The 21,206-nt window shown below is 49.2% G+C and overlaps 1 protein-coding gene across 4 annotated transcripts in view; it reads right to left on the bottom strand.

The window, feature by feature from the left end:
* The window catches only part of TNIK (TRAF2 and NCK interacting kinase), a 148,881-nt gene that overhangs the window by 25,874 nt on the left and 101,801 nt on the right, over positions 1–21,206 (bottom strand). For 2 of the 4 annotated variants that reach the window (XM_062006059.1, XM_062006061.1), the window contains exons 10-17: positions 20,074–20,249; positions 18,435–18,501; positions 17,207–17,411; positions 8,562–8,672; positions 7,997–8,083; positions 6,597–6,797; positions 4,517–4,681; positions 2,402–2,641 (exon numbers count right to left, since the gene is read on the bottom strand). In XM_062006059.1, coding sequence (XP_061862043.1) covers positions 2,402–2,641; positions 4,517–4,681; positions 6,597–6,797; positions 7,997–8,083; positions 8,562–8,672; positions 17,207–17,411; positions 18,435–18,501; positions 20,074–20,249 — 1,252 coding nt within the window. The remainder of the gene's footprint in view (positions 1–2,401; positions 2,642–4,516; positions 4,682–6,596; positions 6,798–7,996; positions 8,084–8,561; positions 8,673–17,206; positions 17,412–18,434; positions 18,502–20,073; positions 20,250–21,206) is intronic. The other 2 variants (XM_062006062.1, XM_062006060.1) reach the window with 2 other exon arrangements.

Genomic DNA, 21,206 nt, shown 5'->3' with positions numbered 1-21,206 from the left:
AGGGAGTTGGCAGGCAAAAAATCCAGACTGATCCACTTCACACTCGTGTTCAACACCATGACCTTCCTTGAGCTTTGGATGCTGCTATCCCAAAACCCTGCTGTCTGCAGGAAGTCTCACCAGCAGCAGAAAACCAAAGCCAACTACAGCCTCTGGGTGCCACGGGGGGTTAAGTCAGCGCCCGCCTCGTCCCACGGAGCACGGACATCGCCGCGTGGTCACGGGCACCGAGGTCTCATCCCCCGGCAGCGCGGGCTGAGCTGGAGGGGCACGAGGATACTCACCATGCCATACCTTGTACCAGATAGCAGAGAGGCCAAGGGCTCGGCGAGATTAGCAATAAAGAAAAGGGATTAGGCATTTTTGTTTTGAGAATAAACACGTCAGGCAAGATAAAAAGGATTGAGAGAGTGAGCAAGTTGTATATCCTGTGGCAGCATAGCTACTGCTTGCCTCACTGCAAAGCAATCTCCTCTCCAAGCAGGGTACTCTGCAGTTGGGACTTGGGGAGTTTTTTACCTTCCTGTGAAGCATCCAGCTGTAAGCACTGGCAGAAACAAGACCCTGGACCACAGAGACAGGTAGCCCTGCCTCACGGAGCGGTCCTTTCCTTCTCGCTCACAAACACATCAGACCTACTTCAGGCAGTAAAATGTGAATTCGGACTCCTCGTGGGTATTACTGCCGACACGACAGCCACAAACGGGATCTGGTGGGGACCTTTTCCAGAGCTCACATACCCTCAGCCAAGGGGGGAAATGCTCCAGAGTGCTGGGAAAGGGCTGTTTTCCAAGGAGCAGGTGCTGTGGTGTCAGTACATGGTGCAGCACTGCAGTCAAGAGATGCCCTTCTCATAGGACTCATGGCAAAAGCCAACATGAAATTGCAAGAGCTTTTTCAAAATCAAGTTAAAACCAGCAGCCACCCTTCTGCATCACTAAGGAGCGAAGTACAGGAGCTTCAGGAGCTCTTCCTCTCAGGTGAGCACTAGTGTCTCCTCTCACTTGGTGGCAGCAAAAATAGGAACCTTATGAACACAGGTGACAGATCACCACAGATCTCTTGCACAGAGAGACCTGCTAGCTGGCATTTTGCTTTCAAAAAGGCAAGTCACTTACTTCATTAATACATAGAAAAATTGCCTCTCAATCAGGGACAAACAGCTGCCTCACTGTCACTAATCAATTTATAATCATTTTTTTCTCCGTGAGGATCCTCCCAGGCTGAGCACTGATTCACTGTGAGGGGACCTTTAATGGCCAAGTTATAATTCTTCCCAAAGGAAGGTGTGTAAACAATATGATCGAAATCCTGCTCCAGAAGAGTCTTAATTAAAGAGGTACTGGCAGACGCTGCCAAAATGCCAATGAATGTATGAAGCTGCTGGAGCCCTTACAAGTCTTCCATCACATATTGATTGCAACTAGAGGCACGGTACCAGACTAAAAAGGACCTGTCTTATTGAGTATGACAAATGTCATGTTCCTATAATTCTATTTAAACAGAAGGTTGGAGTTTTTTTTCTATCCTAAGGAAAGGAGATACTAATTTATTTTGGCCTCTGTCCGGGCTCGAGAACTTTCTTTGCTGGAGTGTGACACTATTTTGCAGTGCTGTATGTGCATCCAAGAGCAGCTCCCAGCATCTTGTGCAAAACCTTCTTTGGGAAGTGCAGCCCCTGAGCAGCCGGGTACGTGCTGCAGGGCCATGGGGATGTGCTCAGTCCTGCCCACTCTGCTTGGCCAGAGATGCACCATCCCATGGGGATTTAGCTCTGGGATTGCCTCTTTCACAGAATCCCAGAATAGTGAGGGAGTTGGAAGGAACCCCTAGAGCTCATCCAGCCCAAGCCCCTGCTAAGGCAGCTTCCCCTCCATCATGGGGCACAGGAATGTGTCCAGGAGGATTTGGAAACCTCCCGAGAAGGAGCCTCCACACCCTCCCTGGGCAGCCTGGGCCAGCGCTCCCCCACCTGAACAACAAAGAAGTTTCTCCTCACGTTCCAGTGGAACTTGCTGTGTTCCAGCTTGTGCCTGTTACCCCTTGTCCTGTCACTGGGCACTACAGAACAAAGACTGGCTGGTCCCATCCTCTGAACACCCGCCCTTTAGGTATTTCTCAGCATTGATAAGGTCCCCTCTCAGCCTTTCTTCTCCAGGCTGAAAAGCCCTGCTCTCTCAGCCTTTCCTCATCAGCGAGATGTTCCAGTCCCTTCAGCATCTTGATGGCCCTGCACTGGCCTCTCTCCAGCAGTTCCCTGTCTCTCTTCAACTGAGGAGCCCAGAATTGGACACAGGACTCCAGATGTGGCCTTAACAGGGCAGAGTAGAGGAGAGGGAGAACCTCCTTTGGCCTGCTGCCCACACTTTGACGTGCTGAAAGTGAGGAGCAATAGTGTTACCTTTGGTGGAATGTCTTCCTCCTGCCGTAACCAAGAACTTCGGTCAAACTTTTCAATGCGAGGGGGCAGAGGAGGGTTTTCTGAGGTGGGGTCCGAGTTCTGCCTTGGCATCTCAGTGCGGTGAGAGGTCACCGTCAGAGCCTCCTGAAACCCAGCCAGTCCCTTTGCAGGCTGTTCATGCAGTGACTGAGACCCAGACAAGGAGCTTCCTTGGGATTTCACAGTGACCAGATGTGGAATCTAAGCACCAAGTCAAAACAGAACTATCAGTACAAAACGGCAAAAAAAAAAATTAAAAAGGAATTAAAAAAATATTTAAAAATCTGATTGTAAAAAAAAAAAAAAGATTAGCACTTTGGATGCACTGCAACATCTCAGTCTGAGATCAGCACTGCCTTGGCCCCAGGAACTTCTATCACTTCAACGTAAGGTCTATTAAAAATTACTATGTGCATCCAAGAGCAGCTCCCAGCATCTTGTGTAAAACCTGCTCAGCCTTTTAAAATGAGGCCATGTCATGCTTTGGGCCTGACTGCTCCTGCATGTGCACGGTGCTATGGCTTGTACTGACAGCCCCACACCGTGCCCTGGGTACCAAGGGGCAAGGGCAGGTGTGGGCTGGCCCTCCTGCCAGCTCCTGCTCACACCGTGCCCACCCCAGGCTCTGCCTGCTGCTGGCTGAACTTGCAGCTGCATGGGTGTGCTAATGAGGTTTGGCATGGATTTTCCCTGTTAAAAATGAAAAGGATAAAACCAAAAAGAGGAAACGATAGTAAATAATAATTAGCTAAAAAAAAAAAAAAACTTGTCAGGAATTCTGAGGCACAGATGGCTTAAAAAAACATATCTTGAGGCATGAGTTGCTCTAGGTGTAGGTAACCCCTGTCCCACGGATCTGCCCTGTACATCCAGACGCTACGAGTCAAAGGAATACTGACATCTGCTCTAGGAAATCTCAGAAACTCACAAGGTGAAGACTTCATGATATCAGAGCTTCTTCCCAGGCCCCTCTGAAGCTGCACTTCTCTGACACAGTGGGGTTCAACTTTTATTTGATGTTTCTAAGTACATGTCTACATGCATGTAAGTGTATGGTGTGCCTATGTGCATGCATCCACACATTGACATGGGTCTCTGGGATTCAAGCTACCTTTTTTGTTAGTATTTCACTGCCAAACAAAAGCTTTTGTAGCTGTTGACGACAACAGGTCAACAAAATAGTTGCTGAAAAGATTTGGTCAGAGAGATTACAGTGGAGTGAGGTTTTACCAGCTTCCCAATGTGCACAGACCACGTACACAGGGCAAAAAAGAGTTGAGGGTTTAAGGGCTTCCTGTGTGTATTTCGCTTACAGCTGGCACTGTACTGCTGCCTTGCAGGTGCACATACCACACGTGGATGGCACTTACATTTCCCCACGGAATGCCTCGCTGGTCTTGGAGCAAAGGCTTTGTACTTCCCCCTGAAATCCCTGCTGGGAGCAATTCCTGTGGGAGCAACCCAGAGGCTGGAGCAGCGCCAGCAGCCACACTCCTGCAGCTTTTGGTGGCAGAGCACTTGCAGAACTCATGACTGAGGGGAACTTTTCAAGTAACGCCGTCCCTCCTCTGTGACAGTTGTGGTTGACCTATGCCCTCTCCAGATGTGTTTGTGACTGATGCCAACTCAATGGAAAACCAAAACAAAACTTTGAATTAAAGTGGCAAAGAAAGCAAAACCTCCTTCTGATGATCCTCAGCATCAAAGCGTCCCAGGTCTTTTCTACCAGGCGCTGTGGTTTTAGTCCTTTACATAAACCAGATCCAGAGAGGAACAGAGCAACTGCCGTGCTGGACCAGACCAGCAGTTCTCTCAGTCCTCCAGCTTGTTTCTGGCAGTAACCAGTACGTGATGCTTCAAAGGAAGGTATGAACCAGCGTGATGTTTCTGACATATGGAGGTGACAAGAGGAATCCACTCATGAATGCTGATGCTGCTCTTATGAATACGCTTAAGGCTGAGACACCAGGGAGCAAGACACTATTTCCCTTCAACCTGCTCTTTCTCTTGTTACCTTACCAGCACCCCCAACATCCTGGCTCCGGGAGCTGAGCCTGCTGGGGGGAGCACCATTACCTGCGGGTCCACAGGCCGGAGCAGAGGCGGGGTCCGGGCCGGCTGCACGCCGCTGATGCTGAAAGACTCGGAGCGAGGAGGCAGGTTGGGGTCAGAGATCCTGTTGGCCACTTTGTGGGGCATGGCCGGTGAGCTCTGGCGATTGAGCCGGGAGCGTTCCTCCACCTGCAGTGAGACCAGCAGGGCGGGTGAGCTCCCCCAGAAACAGCCCCTTCCAGCCAAAAACCAGGGCAGGCATATACAGACATATGAAGAGAGAGGAAGCTCCTTTCTTTTCATATATAACACATACATTCTACCACCACGGAATCCAAGTGACCCAGCGGGCTGCACATTTTGAAGGCACTGAAAGGACTACTTGTGTTTATGTGCATAATTCATTTCTGAATATGGAATGGAAAAATAAAGAACAGTGCCTCAGACAGGTGTTTCTGCAACATGACTTCTGAGAGGCTCTTGCTTCTTCTCAAACACGTCTTTAGGCAAGAGGACCCTTTTCCTTCACTACTATACACACCACAAAGAGTGCTTTCTGTTTGATCTGAATAAAAGAATAAACATGGCAGCCAGAAAATGGCTGGCTTTGATCTAGACTCAGCGAGTCTGGCACCTTGTCATGTATGGAAGGTGAACAACCTCTACTACTGATAGAGAAATAAAACCAAAGCCCACTGTGTTCAGTTACTCTCGATGGAAACACGGTGGTTTTGGCTAAGCCAGGCACAAGTGCAATCTGGGTGCTCCTGCAGTTAGGCTGTGCACATTGATATTCATGCAGCATAAGCTATGCAGAGTCTCTGCTACCTCGAGATCTGACGTGTATCTCCATTTACGTATCATTACCGTGTTAAATGCCCTCGGCACGCCTTGATTCCACAAGGTACGGTGTCATGTTAGAAGGTAATCTTTAAAACAGGTTTGCTTGTAAAGAACCACAGCTCTTCTTTAAGTAAATAAATACTCATGGAACAAAAGAGCCATTTCGTTAACAAAAATGAATCTTTTCCTCTTGCAGACACTGAGCAGGAGTCAGAATAACAGGTAATAGATGTGTGCTATGGACTCTTACTGACTCCACCATTGGGCAGAGAGGAAAAGGTGGCAAAATCCTGCAGGAATTCATCATCACTCCTGTTCCAACCATCTCTAATCAAACTCAAGATTCCCCTTGAGTGGGAAATGTCCTTAACAGCTTCTGTGCACATCCCAGTGGAAGGCTGCTAATGTTTTAATACATCAGTTCAAAGCAAGAGAAGGATAAAAGCCATGGAGACTGAAGGAGGAGCAGTCATTCAGAGAACAGTCCAGCTCATGACGCACAACTGAGCCCCTGGGTAGCTCTGAGCTTACAGGAAAGCACCACAGGGCCCAGTCACTGTGTGGGAAATGTCCAGATGAACCTGTCCCCTCCTTTGTCATGTATAGCATCTACCTGCCCAAACCCCTCCTTCAACTGCCCAAGCGTCTTTGTCACTGAGAAGTGGGAGCTGCGTCACTTTGTTTAGCAATGGAGAGAGCTGCTAATTACAGTACTGCTGCTTAGAGTGCTAATGCCATGTCTCTGGACAGAACATCAGAGGGTCCCAACACAATGTCCAAAAAGGCACAACCGGTCCTTGATTATAAGAAGAGACGTGCTGGGTCATCAGCGCAAGTCTGGGACAGCACCCAAGCTACAGCCCAAGTTACCTTCCAGCGGATAACCCTTCACTCACAAGGAGATGAGTAGAAAGGACAGTAGATGGAAATGTACATCCATGTGTGTTAGTAGACCCATGGACGTGCCAGGAAGGAGCATCAGGAGCTCCTGGAATGTCTGCAAGCCCACGGCTATGGCTGAACCTCTCCAGGGGGCATTTATCCACCCATCCACCCAAAAACCTCCTTCGTCCACCTGCTTTGCTTGCACAGCCAGGCACACAGAGGCAGGTCCACTGCACTGACCTGGGAGTGCTTCCAGCAGAGCTGAGGGCATCTGCTGCAGGCTGACCCAGCACAGCACAACCTTCATTTCAGACCTGACCCGTGTGCTCAGCCCCACGGCTGCAGCCAAAGCCCCACCGCGCTCGCTCTCGCCTACCTCCTTCGCCCACGCTGGCTTCTCACTGGCATTTATCCCTTCTTTGTAATGGTAGAGGGGTTTCTTCTCTGCCGGCCTCTGGTCCTGCCGCTGCTGCTGCTGCTGCTGCTGCAGGGAGACCAGGTAGTCCCGCTCCTGCTGCAGTTGCCGCTGTAGTCTCTCCGCTTGCCGCTGCTCCTCCAGCTGCTTGCGCTTATACTCCTACCCAGAAGAAGACAGGGTGACACAGGGGCCTGGGCAGCCTGTACACACAGGGCTGAAAACTGCACATCTACAGCTTTGGGTGGAAAATAGGGCTTGAGTATTTAAAAGAGTGGGTTTTTTTCAGGCAAAGCTCATTGATTTGAAACACTTTGAGGACTGACTGCAAAGCATGTTAGAGGAGAGACAGCTGGGACAGCAGAGGCAACAAATTCAGAGTTATGACCCTAGAACTGCTGCTTTAGAGCTGGTGAAATGCTCTGTTTGCTGGGAACGGGGATGCTACTGGTGCCTCACCAAGGAAACCCCACGGGACCCCCATCCGAGAGGTATCGTTGGCTTTGACCAGATTTCTTCTGGATGGGAAGAACGAAGATTCAATCCAATGAGGTGACAAACACCACCAGTTTAGACAAAACCCAACTCCTCTGTAGGACTGCTTATGGGAAGGGCTGCAGAGCAGAGCCAGCTGTATGATCTTTCTGAATCCCTACGGTTCAATGAGGTTTAATGAGTAAATCAATTTGAAAGGGGCTTTTTAAAAGGCAAAGGCTTGTGTGAGGGTTTGTCTTTTCACAGAATCACAGAATGGCAGGGGTTGGAAGGGACCTTTAGAGATCATTTAGTCCAACCCCCCTGCAGAAGCAGGTTTCCCTGAGTAAAATTAATAGCAAGAGCAGAAAAGAATAATCCTTGTAGATTAAAAGAAAATGCAGTAGCAGCTACCAGCACTGAAAACAGCAACTCAGAACCAAATTAAATAAGTAAGAGGACACCTAGAGCACAAATGGCACCAGAAGAAACCTACAGTGCTCCTGTGAGGAAATGAGAACAAAACCCTTCACTCAGAATACGATGGCAGGGTGGGTTTATCAGGTGCAGGCACGCAACAGCTCGACCACACTCCCCCATGCTGCAAGCAGTCTTCAAAAGGACACAGCCACTAAGAGGGCTGCTCTCCTGAGGAAGGCAGAAACCACCGATGCCACAGCAGGGCCGGGCCTAGGGAGCTGTGCACGGCGGGGGGACCCAGCCTGAAGCGGCAGCGGGGCAATGGTGATGCGCTTGCAACCCCAGGACCGACGGTGGGAGCAGCGTCAGACACATCCCAGCGTGGCAGGAGGCACCGGGGACACGGGTGCACACGGGCACATGCGGACGCAACACGGGCAGAAAGCAGAAAGGAGCCTCCCATTTACCAGAAGTAGCGCTTGCTCCTGCAACAACTGCTGCTGCAGGATCTCTAACTGTCTCTGCTCCTCCTCTAACTGTCGCCTGATGTACTCCTGGAGGCATAGGCAGCAAGGATCAAAGGAAAAAGAGAGAGAGAGAAAAGGTAAAAGAGACAGTATTTTCCAAGAGAAGGAGAATGAGATGGGCACCCACATCCACCCCACCCGAGGGCTGGTGCCCATCAGCCAGCCCAGGCACCCTCCGTCCCTGCCCAAGGAGCCCAGGGTGTCCACTGCTCTACAAGGGACCTCTGAGGTAAAGAGTGAAAACTACTGGGAAATAGCAAACTTCAACTTGGAACACTGACAAACCCCATCCTGGGAACAAGTGGGTGGGAAAAACCTACGTCAAGTGTCCCCACAGCTGCGGGACAGCAAGTGGGAATAAATGAGGGAGTGGAAAGCGACACACGTGGCATTAACAGTCAGGCAGTTTGCTCTCAAGTAGTAAAAAATCCAGAGTGTTTAGGAAAAGGCGTGTGACTAGAGGCAGAGGCCTCTGTGCCGAAGGCAGGGTTAGCTGCCGGGTTACCTGCTCGTGCTCGGCGCGCCGCCGCTCCTCCTCCCGCCGCATCTGCTCCTCGTAGTGCCGCCGCTGCTCCCGCTCCTGCTGCTTCCGCAGCTCCTTCTCCCGCCTCTGCTGCTGTGGGGGGCACGAGGCACACGTCAGCACCCCTGCTCCTTTCCTTGGTGGCTCAAAGGCCTTTATCTCCTCATTTTTGGGCAGGCACCTTGCCCAGTGACCTGCACGGCTCCCTCCCACCTGAGGAGATGCCTTGCCCGTAAGCAGGAGTTATCTGAGTGGTGGAGGGGCTTGTCGATCCCACCCCATCCTCACCAGCCACAGAAAGCCCACAGCATGCCCCAAATCAGCACCAGACCACGCATGCAACCCCATTTCTTTTCCCACTTGCAGGTGTTGCCACATGGGCAGCGTGTGGTCCCCACTTACCACGTGCCTCATGGGCAGGTTCACTGGGTCTCAGACCCCCAGGTGCTACATTGGGAGCCTGTGACTTGTGGGGATCTCACATCTCAGTCCCAAACCCACCCATGAGGATGCAGGAGGGTGCTGGAGCAGCTACTGCTTCTGAGAAAGGAGTGCATTTGCAGGGACCAGAAACTAACCCAGAAGACCCCAAACACAAGTGTCTTCTTTTAGAAACATAGAACGAGTGTGGGTGGGGGGAGACTTCCCTTGCTATTCTCAGGCCACTCCTGCCCCTGGGTCACATTCCTGCTCACTCAGCTCTGTAGCATCATTATTGACAGCAACCCAGGGCACTTTGGGAGGATGAAAAGGACAACACAGGACAAGAACTCTGTGATGAGCTGCCCAGGGGGCCTTGGGCGTCCAGGTGACACCCACAGCCCCCACAACCCCAGCTCTTAATCTGACAACTCCCCCAGCTACCTGTACCACCCTGCTCTCCCATCCTGGGGAGCAGGGGCTTGCAACACACTCCTGCAACACTGCCACGGAAGCAGCGGGGCAGCAGGCTGCTCCACACTGCAACCCCACAGCCGACACGTCAGCAGAGGGCACCCAAATGCCAATATTGGCTACCGGGGCTCTGCAGCCTGCCGTAACCTCACCCTCCACTGGCTGCAGCGTTAATGGGGAGGCAACCTGCTGAACAAGCAACCTGCTCCTATCTTCCATCCCTTTTTTTCCTTCCCTGTGGCCAACACCCAGCAGCCGAGCAGCCTGCAGCAGCCAGGGGCTGGCAACACCATGCACTCGCTGCGGCATGCGGAGGGCTGGGGCTGGCAGCTGCCTGTGGCGACTGCCCAAGGAGCTGCCTGAGCCATCCACTGCAAAATGCTGCTCTGCAGTAAACCTGCACTGTATATACTGATGGATTTGACATCTACATCTATAGATAGATATCTACAGAAGCATCTTCTATTCAGTTCTCTAGAGATATCTAAATAGGAGATATCTACACAGATATCTTCAGTTATCTATTTGTAGAGGTATCTTCTATACAGATAATCTACAGATATCCAAATAGAAGATAACTATGCAGATATCTTCTATTTAGATTACTGTCTTACATCTCTTCTATGATCATAACAACTATGATAAGCTATCTATACAGATATCTTCTATTTAGGTACCTACCTCTATCACAGATACTTATCTACAGAGGTATTATATAGATCCACCTCTGTAACAGATGCCTATACAATGCAGTAGATCCATCTATAATAGATGTATTTACAATAGATATCTATCTACTAGATAGATATCTATTATAGATATTATAATTCTTTTCTGTATCTATGCCATATTCTACCCCATATTCGACATCTCTCTCTAGAGACAGAGATCTCCAGGTGTATTTACAGACAGATATCTATAGAGACAGAGTTATCTATACATAAATCTATAGATATTTTAGCAAACTTTTACAGACATCCCCACATTTCAGTACAGGGAGGAGGCACTGTCCATCTTACTGCTGTCTCCTCATCCCCAGGTAACACCCACAGTCAGCCAGGGGCTCGGATCAGATTTCCTCTAGCTTAACGATGGAGCTGCGTCGCAGCTTTAGTGCCACCTATTGCCGTGTTTATCAGCGCTGTTCCACTCCCCTCGGGGAAGGAAAATCACATCCAACCTGAAATAAGCTGCCAGCTCAGGGCAGGAGTGCCAGGGCAGCGCAGCCACTGCCCACCCCCGCCGCGGATGAACATGTTACTGAGGGACAGGGGCAGCATTTGGGAACTCTGTACTAATAATTGCAGAGGATACAGCACTGAGCCATGGCAGCTGCAGCAGGAAGGGTAATGCATGCTCTGCCAGTGCTCTCTGAGCATCTCAGACGACTGCTGTGGGTGATGGTCACTGGGTCGAATACAAGTTACCCTGAGCTTCCAGTCACAGCATGCATCACACTGGTTTTGGGGTGAGTTTTAAACAGGTGGGTCTTTTTAGTTAAAATAGCATGCTGCTGAGCAAAGCAGATAATGCTTGTGTGGGCTGAGTTTGGCTGGCTGAAGACAAGACCCTGAATGCCACAGCTATTTCTTAAATCACCAAGTTGGCCTTCACTTCCAATCCGGCAGGTGAACGAAGCCAAACCTCTCCAAGGAAGGAGACAGAGCTGTTTTTCCCAGGGAGGGAGCACTGTACTGCCATCTTTCCAGGGCAACACACGCTCAGCAGTGCATTTCCACTCCGAAAAATCTATTTAACCCCAGGAGCTGGGAGCTCAGCCCTCCCTTCCCCAGCACAGCTTTCTTTCAAAGTCAGGCCTGATGCTCTCCTGAATAATTAAAGAACCTCTGTTCCCTGCCACAGCCGGGCTCCTTGGGCTAAGGCTGTGAGCAGGATGCAATATATATACATTTATTGAGGCCAGGAGCACAGAGCTTCCCTCCAGCTCAACAGCATTTTTGTCAGGCCATGTTAGAAGCAACTCATTTGTCATGGCTGCATTACGAGCACCTTCAGCTAAAGGCTTCAAAGCCCCCTCAGCACAGCAGAGCTGCAGCGGCACAGCCCCTCGGCTGCCTTCCCCACACAGTCCTGCTTCAGCAGCTGGCAAACAGCTGGAGAGAAGCCGGCACTGCAGTGGGCAAAGCCTCCAGCAATGCTCCCATCTTCCCTCTGCTCACGCCCGTGCCGAGCAGCCGTCACAGGGACCCTGTGTAAAGCTGGGATTAAGACCAGTGAGATGCAGCTGAAAATTACTTGTGCAAGTGCCTGTAGAAAGGAAAAAACAAAAGGGGAGATTCAAAGATCTCTTTCTTTGCCTCCTTTTCTCTCTGCTTTTTGCCCTCCTTCTCCCACTGCGAACGCACGCTTCCCACATTTCTCTAAGCCTGAAACTGCTGTGTGTATTTACACTATCCAGATCTATTATTCATGCAACGCAAGAGTGCCAATTAATTAGGACTGCATTTATATAACTCTGCAGGTAAAGCTATATGTGGCTGCTTGTAAGTCAGAACGGGATCTTATTTGTGCTGCACTAGAAATGACAGGTTTTAAATATTGATGAGGGAAGACACATGAAGGCAAAACCTCTGGTGGGAAGGCCCTTAGAGGCCTAGCATGAAGCAAGGACTTCAAAACGAGCAAGCTCACTTTGCTAGATCAGACACATTCAGGACTACAAGCAGTGGGTGAGCTGGAGCTGCCCTGTGACCCCAGTGAGCTTGGAGGGGCACAGGCCCTTGCAAGATGTGGAAGCTTCCCAGAAGCCCTGGTTGTTGCTCCCAAACATGAGTAGGAGGTAGCAAAGAAGTGGAAGGGGAATTTCAAGTGACAAATGAAAACAAATACTCTAGGTGGTTGTGTTGTTGTGACAAGCTCATTTATCTGAGCCACCAGGGAAAGAGTGACTGTGGCTGGAACATCATCTTTCCTGACACACCAAGCACTGGAGCAGAGAGAGGTGTTTCCCACTGGTAGAGAAACTGGGTCAGAACTCCCCAGCATGGCTAACAGGGATCTAATAGGCTCTGAACCATTGCAGGAGCTTTTAGTTGGGATCATAATGAAAAGATCCTCCATGCAGGAAAACCATGAGTTCCACATGCTTTATAAACAGAATAAAACCAGAGGGATGTAAGGCTTAGAACACTGCTGTACTACAGGAGCTGCTTTAACTCTGTAGCTCTCCTTGGAAATGAGTAAGGGACTACTGCCAGGGCGACTGCAAGGCCACCATGTGCCCATAGTACTGCCAGGAGGCTGTCATGTAATGAAAATGTTCCTACCAGCTATATGACACCTGCATATGTAGAAGAAAATAACCACCACCATTTCAGCTAACCTAAGTTTATCTATAACTGCTGGATTTCTTTTTTTATTGCTTTGTAAAGGCTTCTAGTAGATGCTCTTCTGCTGGGTAACATATAAAGAAGCTGCAGCAATTTTTTATGCCCTGAACATCCAGCTCTGTAACTGCACCGAATGCAAACTCACACGCTAACAGTGAGCTGCTTAGATCTGCCTCATACATTCCCTACAAAGATCTGACCTTCATTTCATACCTAGAAAGGAAGAAAAAAAATCCACAACATGGCAGAAAAACGAGGTTATGTAAAGCCCTCTCTGACTACATTTGCCCACTGCTGCCAAGAGTCTACACAGAGATTGGTCTCGCAGGATCCCTAATGCTCCTGACCCAGAGATGTGCTATTCCTACAGCTCAGCTGGAGCTTTTGTGGTTAAACTGCCTCATTCTGTGCCAGCAACAAACAGAGGGCTTATTAGGGAACTATATATATCTAATACATGTATATACAGTGAGAAAGTTAAATATAGTCCAGTCTATTCACCCTTCTGCATTACACAAATATTTTCCTTAGTGCTATTTGATCTAATGGTATTTAATTCTCTAATGTGGGGGTTCCTTTTGCACTTAGTTCTCGTGCACACCTCAAATTCGTGAGAGCAGCTTTCTGCAGGAGGCAGAACAAAGCTGCAACTCCACTCCCATGCAGGTCCTGGACTCAAAGCCAGCTTGGGGATTTTACTGTCACCACACTATTACAGCTGCAAATCTAAATCTCTTCAGCTGCCTGGAAGAAGATTCAGCCTTAAAGAGGGAAATTGGTCAGCTGCTGAAAAAGGAGAGCGAGGTGCCTGACAGATGTAAGGAGGCATGCTAAGGATGGCAGCAGGTCTCAGGGGCAGCATGGAGTGCATCAAGAGACCACCAGAAGACATCTTCACTTGACTTTTTATGTATGTATTTGATGTTATTGTTGGAGTAACATGGTGAGATGGTGGATTTCCCCAAAAAGGCCCTAAAATGAGAGGTATTTTTTGACAGGTTCAGAAATCCTGGCTAAGGAAGAGCAAGATGACAGAAAAGAATGGGATTTCTTCATTTTGAGCTCTGGGTGAGGAAACAGAAATGGCAGGAGCACTGTCCCCAGCAGTTATTTAAAAATAAGACTGGAAAGCCACAAAAAAAATGTACTGAAGGTCTTGACTGTGAGAGAAATGGATCAGTTATCGTACTACAGGCCCTTCTGCAGCTTTTGTGCTGTACATCTCCAGCACAAATTAACTTCAGGCATTTTTGATCTTGGTATCCTCCTAAGTCAAGCATTTTGGTGCTGCACCCGGGCCCAGCCAGTGCCCTTTGTCAGCCTGGCCACCTTCACAGCCTCTTAGGATGAGTCAGAGCTCCTGCCATGAACACAGCAATATGCCCAGCAGTACTGAACAGGATGACTTAGGAGCCCTAAAAGCCACCAGATCCAAGTGTTTATTTGTCCTGGATGCTCTATTGGGTTTTAAAGGTCAACTTTATTTCAGAAACACAAGAATCTGAGTTTTCCACTGGTCTCTCCTCCCAGATATCTGCTAGTACATTGCTACCTACTGAAGGCACACCCCACCTTAGTCAGACCATAAAGCAGCATGGCAAAAAGCCTTGTTCCCATCGACCACAACAAATCCAGCGCCAAGAGTCAACAACTGAAGTGAAGTTAGTGGAAAGCTAGTGTATAAAAAAACAGAGAGGCCAAAAGGCAACAGCCTGGCTGCTGCTCAAGCCTTTGGGTGCTGCTGTGATGGGCATGAGAGCTGGAGTAAAACTGCAGCGACACAGTGTGCCGGGTGCCTGCCGGTAGTGAGATCCAACTGGGACAGCCGCTGCTTGGTACCTCTGTGTGTACACCAGATGCTTCCTGCACCAAAACATCTGGGAAGAACAAAGACCAAACTATATCCCTCACTGGCTGCTGTGCTAGGAGCAGTGAGGCAGCCTGAGGGTACACACAGCAGCCTCCCTCCCCAGGGCAGACGCTGGCACTCCTCCGTGAGCTCAAGGGGACGATGCTCAAAGCTGCTTGTGCAGCTCCACTCCCTGCAGCAGTGATGAAACTTTGTCTGCTCATCTGTTCCTGTACCACTTGTCTGTTTGTCCTACAGCAGTCCACGGCAGGCACACGGCCCGTGGCAGCTGGCAGAGCAGCAGCCGGCCGTGCTGGGCAGCGTCCCTCCTGCCTGCTGCCTCAGCCCACCGCATTCGCAGCACAAGGTCTGTACCTTTTCAAGGACTCCTGCTTTAATCCTCACCATAGCAACTTGGCTGCGTTTCTCGCTCGCCATGCCAACGGTGTCTAATAGGAGAGCTCATTTTACTCTGTGGCTGAAGATGCAGGTGAGGTTAAATTAGGCAGACTCGAGAAGATGGGCACCTGAGAAGATGCTGGGCCTGTCACAGCTGCCAGCGTGCAACTGCCTGCTCTGCCCTCATCCTGGCTGAGCCCACAGGGCTGATCATGCCCACAGTCCCATGCCAGGGCAGGCAGAGGATGTCCAACTGTCTGTCCCCCCTTCTCCAACATGGCAGGAGCATAAAAATGCCTTTTTTGCTGGCTTTACTTCAGCAGACAGCTCCCTTTCGGTTTGGATCTGAAAACTGTAAGGCAGCTGGGAAGAAGGCAATGGGTGAAGTCCCCCAGGAAGCTGTTAAGAGCTACCAGAGACAGAGGCAATGATTTTAAACCCTGGCTACGATGGCATTAGCTTTTAATGACATGGGGGGGAAGAACAGAGGGAAGTGGCAGAGCTTGGGGGTGCTGTGCACAGCCTGGCCCTGCAAGGCAGCCCCTCCAAAGCTGAGGGTAGAGATTGAAAGCTTAGCAAGGGGATTAGTCTTCCATTCAAAACCTGTCTGGGAAGCAGCAAAGAGAGAACAATTTTCTTCTATGCAAAGAGAAGATATTAATACAGCAGCAAGCATTGTATTCATTACAGGATTGCAGCTAATCTGGTGTCTGCTTTTATTCTGCTGCTGTTCTGCTCCTGTACCGCTTGCAGCAAGCTGATTGGGACAAAGGCAAAGCCAGGTTTCCTTACCACAGTCCTCAGATAAACATCCACTGGGGCAGGGGTTTTTGTGGCACATTTAAATGCATACCTTGTCCTCTCTCAAAGCAGCTCACTGGTTTTGGGAAGGGTGCAGGATGCAAGCAAAGCCTGACCTACAATGTACTGGCCAGGCGATGCTCTGTGCTCTGACCACATGATGGACCTACATATTTACCAGACTAAAAAAAGGCTTTGTCTGTAATGGTTTGTTGGTTTTTGACCTGGAGGGGCTCGTCACAGGACCACCTCGAAGAGGGGCTGCACCATCCACATCAGCACCAGCTGCCTGAAATTCCTTCCTGTCTGTGCCTCTAGCCTGGGGGCATCACCCAGTGCAGGCAGTCAGGTTAAACCTAACAGACACTGGCTCTGTGACCTCTTTGGGAAGCTAAATTATTAACCTTAATGTATGAGCCCTTCAATCAGACCCTTGGGAAGAGTTCAGTGGCAGGCAATAGGTATTTCTGTGCAAAACTCCACATCAAAAATCCAAGAGCTGGGGGAAAGACCCTTTATTTTTTCTTGGACTTCTGCAATCCAAGAACCAGGAGGTAAACCAAAAGCAAATGCTTCCTACAGAGAACACAACCAGGCTGAGCAACTCAGGGACACCCCAAGTCACCTGGCCAAATCCCACAGCTGGATTTTAAATGGGGTGGATAATTTTATGACCAATTGCATTTGTAGCTGGTATGTTAAGACAAGGGTAACAAAACCTTATGCTTGGGGGCACACATGGATCTTTGCACAACTCAAGCAGGCATCTGCTCCTCCCCTGCAAGAGAAACAGTAACTGGCAGGGCCTGGTAGGACTGAAGTTGAAATCAGGGATCAAAGGGGACACAAGTGGCCCACGGAAATGGGGATATGGCTAATGGAGCTTTTCAATGTCTTCTCAGCTGCAACAGTCCACAGCAGAAAATAACAATAATGGACTTGACAGATGCCTGGGCCAGTAAGAGGTTTTTTGCCCATCCCAACTGAATACATGTACCACCCCACTATTGGCCAGCTCCACTCAGTATTTCCAGGGATCCCTTTAAGTTTAGTATTTCAAGGGTTTATTTGCAGCAAAGCAGCTCTATCATCTTCACAACAGCTGGCAACACCTTCTGTGGGTGAGGAGAGTGGCTGGAGGCAAGTATGTAAAAAGGACAAGCAGGGAAGTTTGACCAGCATAAGAAAACATTTGGGGTCATCAACCAGAAGGGTTAGGATACGATCTTCTTAAACCAGGCTGAGAACAACCACTTGAGACGAGCTCCCAGAAATCCCCCTGTTCCATCCCAGAACAGCCTTTGCCAGCCCATAGCTCAGCTCTGGCCAGTTACCTCCTCCAGCCTTCGCCTCTGCTCCTTCTGCTCCTCGATGCGCTTCTGCCGCTCTGCCAGCAACTGCCGCTTGTGCTCCTCGTTCTCGCGCTGCTGCTGCTCCAGCTGCTGCCGCCGCAGCGCCTCCGAACGCTCCTTGTTCGCCAGCTGCAGCCTCAAGAAATCCCGCCTCAGCGTCGACTCCCCGGGCAGGTTTAGGATGGAGCTGCACGGGAGAGGTGCATCAGAGAAGATTCCCCTCCCTGCATCCCTCAAACCTCTTGCCAGGAGCGGTTCTGCTGCTCAGATGCTTTCACTGTGCCAGGCTGCCCAGGGAGGTTGGGGAGTCCCCATCCCTGGAGATGCTGCAAAGGCGTGGAGCTTAGGTGCTGAGGGCCATGGGTTAGTGGTGGGCTTGGCACTGTGAGGTGAGTGGTTGCACTCAATGATCTTAAAGGTCTTTTCCAACTGAAATGACTCCATGGTTTTCCAGTGTGACCCCTTGCCTCTTCATCCCAACAGCATCTGATCACCCAACAGAGCTTGGGTAGCAGCAGGTGGAGGGAGCAGGAGACCACAAGTGTCAGGGCAGGGCAGCAGCCACAGTGCTCTGTTCGTGGCTCACCAGTAGTTTATTTGCTAAAGGTTTCCTTTACATTAAGCTTCTAACCAAAACCTCTTGTGCTGCAGTGGCACTCACTATATTTAGCTGTTCACAAAGCACACTTGGCATGAATCATTGCCAGCTCTTACAATACTACATTATCTCAGTGAAATAATGGAATAACCTGATACTAATTACAATGGCTCCAAAAAATGTCACCAAAGAAAGTTCCAGCCTTGCCATGCTTGCAGCAGCAGGGGAGCATTTCATGGTGAGAAGTTACATGGAAACAGGGAGTTACACTTGGATGTGAGGAACCACACCTTAAAGAGTCTTCTTTAATTTCATCTCACAATTCTTCCCCATCTAAATACCCCCATTCCCACGACAGGACAGTACTGTATGCACATCCCACACATGATGGAGTACCCAAGTCTTCCTCCTCAGTTTTTGGCTAAGGTGATCTATGGCATCACTTTACACCCACACACCTAGAAGAGGGAATATATTCTGTTCTGCCAGGGAACAGGACTTGGTGCTCAAATTGTCCTTTCTCCATTTCTAGTTCATATGAGCTTGTAATCCAAGCTGATTTTATAGAGAGTTAAAGAGATGTATGGACAGAAATGAAATGCCAATTCTCACCTGGGCTCTCCAGAGTCATTTTCCTCCTCCTCCTCCTCACTTCCACTGTACTCGTACTCTGTCTCATCTAGGAACAGAATTGCTCATCAGTGCCCTTTGCTGGACTCATTTGTGTGTTTCCAGCAGTTGAAAACCCCAGAGCTCTGAAGGCAGAACAGACAACTCTCTCCAATGATGAAGAATAAAGGGCATTATCTCTCTCAGTTTTCTGCTCTGATGGGGGGCTGCAGGGCCAGGGAAGCACGGGTGGTCTCCCTGTATGCTGCAGCCCCAGCCAGAGATGCTACAGCACTGGCACAGTGGGCAATGGCCTCAGCCACCACAGACACTCAATGCACAAATGAGGGTTGTCTATAACATCAGAATTTATCCCCATGTAACAGTGAGGGAGCCCCTTCTTCAAGAGGGTTTCTCAAAGGGAGGTGTACCACAAGCTGGTGAAGACACGGCCACTGGAAGGTGGCATTTAACTATGGTTCTGAAGGCATCAACTTCACTCTCCCTAAACAAATGCTCTTCCTATGCAAAACTGTGTATTTTCCAGGCAATGAAGACATCTACATAAAAGCCCAACTACAACATTGTGCTACATACTGGGATTTCTATTGGGATATCATCTTTATTGGATGAAGAGAATGACAGTAAAAGAAAAGCTTGCATTTATCCAATTACTCTCCATCTCTGGGGTGCAACCATCAGTTGCCAGACTAAACACATTTAATACTTCACTGGGATCCTGTTTTGCTGTTTTGATTGCAGTGAAATCTATTACAAGGGGCTGGAAGGTACACATGAAAAATTAATACTGCTACCAATAAGAAGAGAAAGAGCAATGTTTTAATTTGCTGGGTCCTACAAATGAGCTTTCAAATGAAAATCTGGTTCACAAGCAGCTGAATACTTCCAACCAGTCTCTTTGTCTGTCAGATCTTCCTGTCAGAGGACTTTGATGGGGCCTGGAGAGTTCACTGAAAACATTCATCTTAATAGGTTACTTCTAGTCAAGGGAATGGCTTTGGGGCAAGGGTCTTATCTAGCTGTTGGTTTGCACAACTCTGCTCGTGGCTGGTGCAGCATGAATGTCATGTAGATCAACAGGCTTGGCACGAAATATGTGAGCTGGGAAAAATTCAGCTCAGCAGCTTCTCCCTCCTACATGCCAGTAAGTATATATGCAGATGTAAATTTTATACACACATTTTAATGAATCAAAGCTTCAGTGTTCCACGTGGAAATTACCACCTGGGCAAAAAAGACCCCGCTTTCCATCACGAGAAAAGAGACTTAAACCCACTGGCTTGCTCTAGTGACAGTCACCTGTAGGCTTTGTACAACTGATTGCTTTGTCAAGGACATTTATTTTCATTTCAATGATTGAGAGGGATCAAATTAAACAAAATAACCTTGACCTCAAAACCATAAGAAGTCTGGTCACACAGAAGGAACACAACTATTTAACTCAGCCAGTTTGCAAACAACCTTAGCCATGTGAATAAGGTACTGAGACCACGAGCAACCCAGCCCTCTTTGCCTTCCTCCTACCCACACACTTGGCCCAGGCTAGGGATCTCCATGCCCAGAGGCCAAGGACTGCCCAGAGTGCTGCTTCCCCACTAACCCTTCCCTGCCCTCCACTCACCTTTCTCGCCTCGCTTCTTTTTAGTCCTGTCGATGTGGTCCTTGAGCTGGATGCGGACCTGCCTCTCGTTGGGCTGGTCTCGGATGAAGGGGTGCTTCATCAGCTGCTCTGTGGTTGGTCTCTGGCTGTGGTTCTTCACTAGACAGCTCTCAATGAAGGACTGAAACTTTTTAGACCTGGCCAAGGACAGAAAAGGAAGGGACAGAAGAAGCAGGTAAATATATTGATTCTCGTATTAGAAAGTGAGAAAGCTGTGGGTATTTGAGGAGATGGTTTGGCTGCCATGCAAGTTATTGCTCAGACACAGCCTTCCAAGAGGATTCCCACAACCCCTCTGTCAGTGCTTATCTGCACCATCATCACATGGGCCTTCTCTCACTTCATCCTCTCCTACCCTTCCCACGCAGGCTCCTGTCTATGCCCCCCTGGTGCAATTAGGAGAAACAACCCTTCTGCTGAGCCTGGAGGAAGTTGCAAACCATCAGTATGATCAAGGAATCACCCAAGCCATGCGTTGTCAATGGCAACCAAGAAAAGGCCAGGGAGCCTTTCTCCTCTCTGCCCTCTGCCCTGTGACACTGCAGGTACAATGAGAAACAACAGATACAGATATAAATGCAATTCCTTAATGGATTGATTCTTGTATTTTATGGCCCTGGGCAGTGTTTCAAGAGATGTACCTTTCTGAAGATGAGTAGGTCAAACTAGCTGAAGGGTTTTTTAGATTTAAACCCCCAACATTACATGGCTTGTTAAAGCTCAGATAATTTCTGTGTGATGTTCACTGCCTGCAGCCCTTCTCTGCTCTCTCAGCAGCATTAATAACCCATCAGTTCCTGGAGGCCACCATGCCCCAGTGTCCCTGATCATGGATCCATGTGAATGGCACAGCCCCTCCCCACAGCCTGCCCTCCTGCAAACACATTTCATCTTGGCTAAAACCAAACCTTTAAGAAACAAATTTCTCTTAAGTTTCAAGCATTGCATATCAAAAGTTTTCCTGGAACTAATTTCGCCACATTATAAACCCAAGAGAACAGGGATTTACAAGAAAGAAAGATGTTGACAGGCCACTGTACTCCATGTTGCTTTAGCAAATAGGAAAGTGAGTGTAAATTAATGTCAGAAGCCAA

The sequence above is a fragment of the Colius striatus genome, chromosome 12, assembly GCF_028858725.1.
Source record: "Colius striatus isolate bColStr4 chromosome 12, bColStr4.1.hap1, whole genome shotgun sequence".
Lineage (NCBI taxonomy): Eukaryota > Metazoa > Chordata > Aves > Coliiformes > Coliidae > Colius > Colius striatus.
This window is presented reverse-complemented; position numbering and strand designations above follow the sequence as displayed.